The 6,000-nt window shown below is 52.4% G+C and overlaps 1 protein-coding gene across 12 annotated transcripts in view; it reads left to right on the top strand.

The window, feature by feature from the left end:
- Nucleotides 1-5,481: 5,481 nt before the first annotated feature.
- LMO7 (LIM domain 7) overlaps nt 5,482-6,000 on the top strand; it is a 235,405-nt gene continuing 234,886 nt past the window's right edge. For 3 of the 12 annotated variants that reach the window (XM_070048703.1, XM_017343523.3, XM_017343521.3), the window contains exon 1: nt 5,482-5,689. In XM_070048703.1, the coding sequence (XP_069904804.1) occupies nt 5,621-5,689 (69 nt within the window). In that variant the 5' untranslated portion in view covers nt 5,482-5,620. The remainder of the gene's footprint in view (nt 5,690-6,000) is intronic. The other 9 variants (XM_051850596.2, XM_008260065.4, XM_051850594.2 and 6 more) reach the window with 5 other exon arrangements.

Raw genomic sequence — 6,000 nt, 5'->3', positions numbered from 1 at the left:
AGTGCTTGGGCCCCTGCACTCCACGTGGGAGACCCAGAGGTAGTTCCTGGCTCCTGGCTCCTGGCTTCAGATCAGCCAGCTCCGGCCGTTGCAGCCATTTGGGGAGTGAACCAGTGGATGGAAGACCTCTCTCTGCCTCTCTGTGTAACTCTGACTTTCAAATAAATAAATCTTTTTAAAAAAAATTTCCTCACTTGCTCTAAGTAGCAAAATTATTCATTTAAAAAATACAATCCCAAGGATAGCTGTTGTGCTACAACTCGCAGTCCATATCAGAGTGCCAGTTCTGGTCCCAATTGCTCTACTTCTGATCCAGCCTCCTGATATTGCATCCTTGGAGGCAGCAGATGATGGTCCAAGTGCTTGGGCCACTGCACCCATATGGGAGACCCGAACAGAATCCCATGTTCTTGACTTTGGCCTGGCCCAGCCCTGGCTGTTGTGGTCATTTGGGGGTGTGAACATCCATCTGTGTCTCTCTCTGTGCTGCCACTCTGCCTTTCAAATAGATGAAAATAAATAGACATTTTTAAAAATGCAATCCTCAAGGTAATTTGTGCACTGCTTTTTCACTTTGCAATATATTTTAAATCTTTTTCTGCCTCGTTGAACTCTTTGTGCATTTTGAAATGACTGCACAATATCTGACTCTATGGAAGAACCATAATTTACCCCACCTTCCTGATTGTTGGAGTGTGCTTTTAAAAATTTTATTTGAAAGGCAGAGAGATAGAGTAGGACAGCGAGAACCAGAGTGAGAGCGAGAATCTTCTGCTTTATTCCCCAGGTGTTGCAGCAGCCAGAGCTATGCCAGGCTGAAGTTGGGAGTTGGGAACTCAGTTGGAGTCTCCCAGGTTCACGTCACGGACCCAAGTACTGTGCCATCACCTGCTGCCTTCCTGGGTGTGCGTTAGCAGGAAGCTGGAACAAGAACCAAAGCCAGGACTCGAACCCAGGTACTTTGAAATGGGATGCGAGCCTCTCAAGTGACATCTTCACCAAACGCCTGCCTCTATTGTCGGAGGCTTTTCTTGCTCTTGGGATTCTTATTTTCAACAAATCATGCTTGAAGCCATCACAGGCTGAATCCTACAGCGATAAGTTCCTATGACGAGAATAGGGGACAAGCAGGAAGGGACAGGGAGAAGCCCCAGGGTCTGCTGACAAGGCCCTGCAGCACTGTCTGGCATGCGTGGGATCACGTACTGGTTGAGGACAGTTCTGGGAGGAGCATAACCTCAGGGGAGGCTGGCCTGCGTACCTGAGGCCAACCACGAAAGGACTGGCAGCTGGGGCTCTCCTGCCGGGCAGGGAGTCCTCCTAGGAGGGAGGTTTGATGGGGCATTCCGGTCTTCACTGCAGAGCCTCACTTGGTATCTTTGCTCATATCCCCTGGCTACGTTTCCAGAAGGGCTATGGCATGAACGTTTGAAGAAAATAACTTTTTAAACAATGTAAAAGGCAGAGAGACACCATCCTCTGGTATACTGCCCGGATGCCCACAGCAGCCCCAGGTGGGCCAGTCGGGAAGCAGGAGCCGGGAATCCAGTGCAGGTCCCCCACTCAGGCGGCAGTGATGCAAGTACTTGTGCTACTCCTGCTGCCTTCAAGGGCAAGCATTAGTGCGAAGCTGGACTTGGAAGTGGAGCTGGGACTCCGACCAGGTACTGCAATATATGATGCAGGCACCCCAGGCTGCATCTTAAACACTGTGTCCAATGCCAGCCCCTAAAAACTTTTGATATTTATTGCCAAATGGCCTCCCAGAAGATGGTACCCATTTCCCCTTGGAAGTTCATTTTACCGCTAATGGATAAAAATATGACAGTTGCACTGCTTTGCATTTAAAAATAGAGAAATGAAGCAATTACTGGTGCTTGAGCTGACTTGAAACAGAATTTGCAACACTCTTCAACCCTTTCCCCGAAAGCAGTGAACAAATACATGAAATCTCCACCTATTAGGGAAAGCTGATACACTACTGTCAGAGACCAATGAGAATAACCATCATTTATTGAGTGCCTGCTCCACCCCAGGCAATGCCCTGGCTTTTTACATCCATCATCACATTTAATTCTCACACCAAACCTTTGACTTAGTTATTGTCATCGTTTAGTTATTGTCATTGCTCAGGCATTCAAGTTAACCTAAGTCTTAACCTACGTCATTCAGTTTCCCAAGTCTGTGTACTTTAAAAAAAAAAAAAAGATTTATTTTTATTTATTTGAAAGACAAAGTTACAGAGAGAAGTATATATATATATATATATATATATATATATATATATATATAGAGAGAGAGAGAGAGAGAGAGAGAGAGAGAGAGGAGAGAGGTCTTCCATCTGCTGGTTCACTCCCCAGATGGCCACAACAGCTTGAGCTGAGCCAAACCAAAGTCAGGAGCCAGGAGCTTCTTCCAGGTCTCCCACGTGGGTGCAGGGGCCCAAGGACGTGGGCCATCTTCTACTGCTTTCCCAGGCCATAGCAGAGAGCTGGATCAGAAAAGGAGCAGCTGGGACTAGAACTGGTACCCATATGGGATGCTGGCGTTTCAGGCCAGGGCTTTAACCCGCTGTGCCACAGCGTTGGCCCCCTGTGTACTTCTTAAATCCTGGACTGTTCCATCCAAAACTATATGTTCAGTTACATGGCAGCAGAGTCAAATGGCATAATATATGCACATACTAATGACAGTAACAATAACCCTCAGGAAGCTTGCAGAATATCTGTCCTATTTATTTAGGAGTGCAATGGATTCAGTGTCTGGAAATTTTTTTTCTATCACTTAAAACTTTTAGCACTTATACATAAGATTCTTAATAAAATTTTAAGTGGTTTTTTTTTTTTTTAAGACTTCTTTATTTTGAAAGGCAGAGTGACAGAGAGGGTGAGGGAGAGAGAGAGATCTTCTATCTGCTGGTTCACTCCCAAATGCCTGCAATGGCCAGGGCTGGGTCATGCTGAACTGGAAGCCAGGAGCTCCATCCGGGTCTCTGACATACGTGGCAGGAATCCAGGTAGTTGTGCCATCATTCACTGCCTTTTGAGGTGCATTAGCAGGAAGCCGGATCTTCAGGGGGTACCTAGGACCAGCACTCTGGTATGGGATGCTCGTGTTCTTAGTGCAACTTAACCTGCTGTGCCCCACACCTGCCCCAACAGTCTTTTTTTTTATTTATTTATTTGAGAGGCAGAGAGAAGAGTGAGCTCCCACAGAGGTGGCAGGGACCCAACCACTTGAGCCATCACTTGCTGCCACCCAGGGCACACACTATCAGGAAGACAGAATCAGGATCTGAGGCGCATCAGCTCCAACAAGGCACTACAGCAAGAAATAAGGCTGGCCAGAGCGGTGTCTTAGCCTTGGCATCGAATGCTTGCCCACAAGAGAATAGTCCTTGAATAGCCACAGTGAAATAGCTTCCCAGTATCTTTCATCATTCCATCCTCTTTTTCGGGTTTGGCCTGATCAGGGTGTCACCGACAGGCAAATGGTTCAGGGAATGGTCCCCCACTTCAGCAATGATTGTCAGTTCTTCTAAACAGACCCACTGTTACTACAAATACCAGTAAAAAAACAAAAAAGGGGGGCGTTGAGTGAAAATAAGCCTAACAAATAAACAAAAACCCATCTTCCCTATGTGGAGTAATGTGGGTGGTGAAGCCTTCATCTAATCCAGCCTCTACATCTAACTGCCAGGGGACGGGAAGTGCACAAACACATTCACCGAAGACCCCCCGCAAAGAAGCCCTAAGCAAACCCAGAGGCAGATGTAGCTTCTCCAACAAGATAATGTCAATCAAAAACGGGGGAGGAGAGAAGGAGGACACGTTCCAGGTTAAGAAGCTGTAATCAATTGCAGTGTGTGGTCATTGATTGGGTCCTGGTCTGAGTAAGTCAGCTGTGAAAGACACCTTAGGGTCAGTTAGGGAAATCGGATTTTGGATTGGATATGAATTGTAATTGCTGTTAGCTTTAACTAGGTGTGGAAATGATATGGCAAAGAAATGTCCTTTCTAAATGAAATGTATGTTGTTTAACATTTAGGGTTGAAAAATTGTACTTGACTTTAAAACTCTCCAGCAGAGAAATGAAGAAGTAAATAAGGGAAAATGTTAACAATCGTTAAATACAGAGTCTGTAGCAGACTCTCTGATCTTTTTCAGTAGAAAAGGTAAATAATCAACTAGAAAAAAAAATAAAAAGGGGTTACTTCCTTTTCAGGAGAGAGAGAGGCCCATCTTTATCTTCCCAAGGTGAAGCCCCCAGGGAGCCCAGCCAGATGAGCAGTTAAAGCCACTTTAAATAAAAATATTTATTTATCTATTTATTTAGAAACGCAGAGTGACGGGGAAACTGAATGAATCTTCCATCTGCTGGCTTACTCCACAGAGGTCGGCAACCAGCTGAAGCCAGGAGCCAGAACTCCATCCTGGTCTTCTTCGTGGGTGGCAGGGGCCAAGTGCTTGGACCACCCTCTGCTGCCTTGCCAGACGCGTTAGCAGGAAGCCGGCCCCGAAGCAGAGCAGCCAGGACTCCCCCGCCGGCACTCTGAGATGGGACCTGATTTGGCTTCCAGTGTGAGGTCTCCCGTAAGCCAAGCCTCTGGCCTTGCGCACCTACCCGGGGCCACTGCGGATATCAAATAACGGACCGCGCTGCTGCCCGTCTGGGTGTGCCCCAAACAGGAAAGGCTTTGGACTTCCAGTGCGAGGGCGGTCCGACGGTCTGAACTGGGCTGCCCGGCGGCAGGCGGGGGCCTCGCAAGAGTCCCTTCGCTCGCTCGTACCACGCTGCGTGGCAGGTCCCTTCTTGCACACTCACCTGGGAGAGCGGCTCAGCTAGGCCGGTCTCCGCTGGGCGAGACCCGCCGCAGGTGCCCAGAGCACGACTCTCACCTGCCGCCAGGTGGGCCGGACCGGCCGCAGGGGGCGGGGACGCGGCGCACGTGGAGGCGGGGCCGTGGGCTCGGGTCCGGCCGCATGTGGGGGCGATGGGCTAAGCCGCGCGCCCCCGCGGGGTGGGGGACGCTGCTTGGCCCCGAAAGGTGCAATTGTGCGCAGCTATTCCTGGTACTGCAGGCTCGCTCGGCGGCCGCGAGCCGAGAGAACGCCCCTTCCAGGAGCCCCGGGAGAGAGAGGCGGCCAGGCGGGCGCGGGGGTGCATCCCCTGGGGCGGGGCTGCGGTCCCAGGGCGGGCGGTGGCATCTCCCCGCCCAGACGGTGCGACCGCAGAGCCGGCCGCTCCGGGAGCCCGGGGGTAGCAGCTCTGGGGGCGGACGGAAGCGGAGACTCGGCGGGCGGAGGCGGGGCCGGGCGGGGCCACGCGGCGACGTCCGAAGCCCACAGCGCGCTCGGGGCTGGTGCCGCGCGCTGCCTGCCGTCGCCGCCCGCACGCCCGGCGCCCCGTCGGGAGTTGTGGAGACTGCAACGCCTCCAAGTTCTTGTAGGCTTGCAAAGTTTAATCGCGGTGCGCAACAAAGGGAAAGCGCGCCCGGAGCGCAGGCCGGCACGGCGGCAGCGCGCGTGCCCTCGCAGCCCGCCGGGCCGAGACGCGTGCGGACCCCGACCCCAGTGTGCCCGCTCAGTCTCTCTCTCTGTCTCCCTTTTTTGCTCCAGTCATGGAAGGGGTGGAGGAGGCGGAGGCCGACTGCTCCGTGGCGTTCGCCGAGGCTCGGAGATGGGTGGAGGTGAGTGCTTTTGACTGCGCGAGTCTGCGGTCTCGGGACGCCCGTCGCGAGGTGACCGCTGCCCCGGCCTCCTCCGGGCGCTGTAGCTTTCGCCGTTGACCCAGCCGGTGCCGTGCAGTTTGGGGAACTTGGCACGGTTTGGCTTTCCTGCCTCTTCCTGCCCAACTTCGTGTGGGCGCTGCTCTTCCCCGACGGTCGGGTCGGCGTCCTCAGCGCTCGCCGCCCGGTTCTGGGACCTTGCATCCGTAAGGACCACCAGCCCAGGGAGGTCCCCAGGTCGGCTCCGGCCCTCCAGGCGTGGTATCCCTGCC

Source organism: Oryctolagus cuniculus, chromosome 9 (assembly GCF_964237555.1).
Source record: "Oryctolagus cuniculus chromosome 9, mOryCun1.1, whole genome shotgun sequence".
NCBI lineage: Eukaryota > Metazoa > Chordata > Mammalia > Lagomorpha > Leporidae > Oryctolagus > Oryctolagus cuniculus.
Note: the sequence above shows the minus strand (reverse complement) of the source record. Positions and strands in the feature narration are given on the sequence as shown.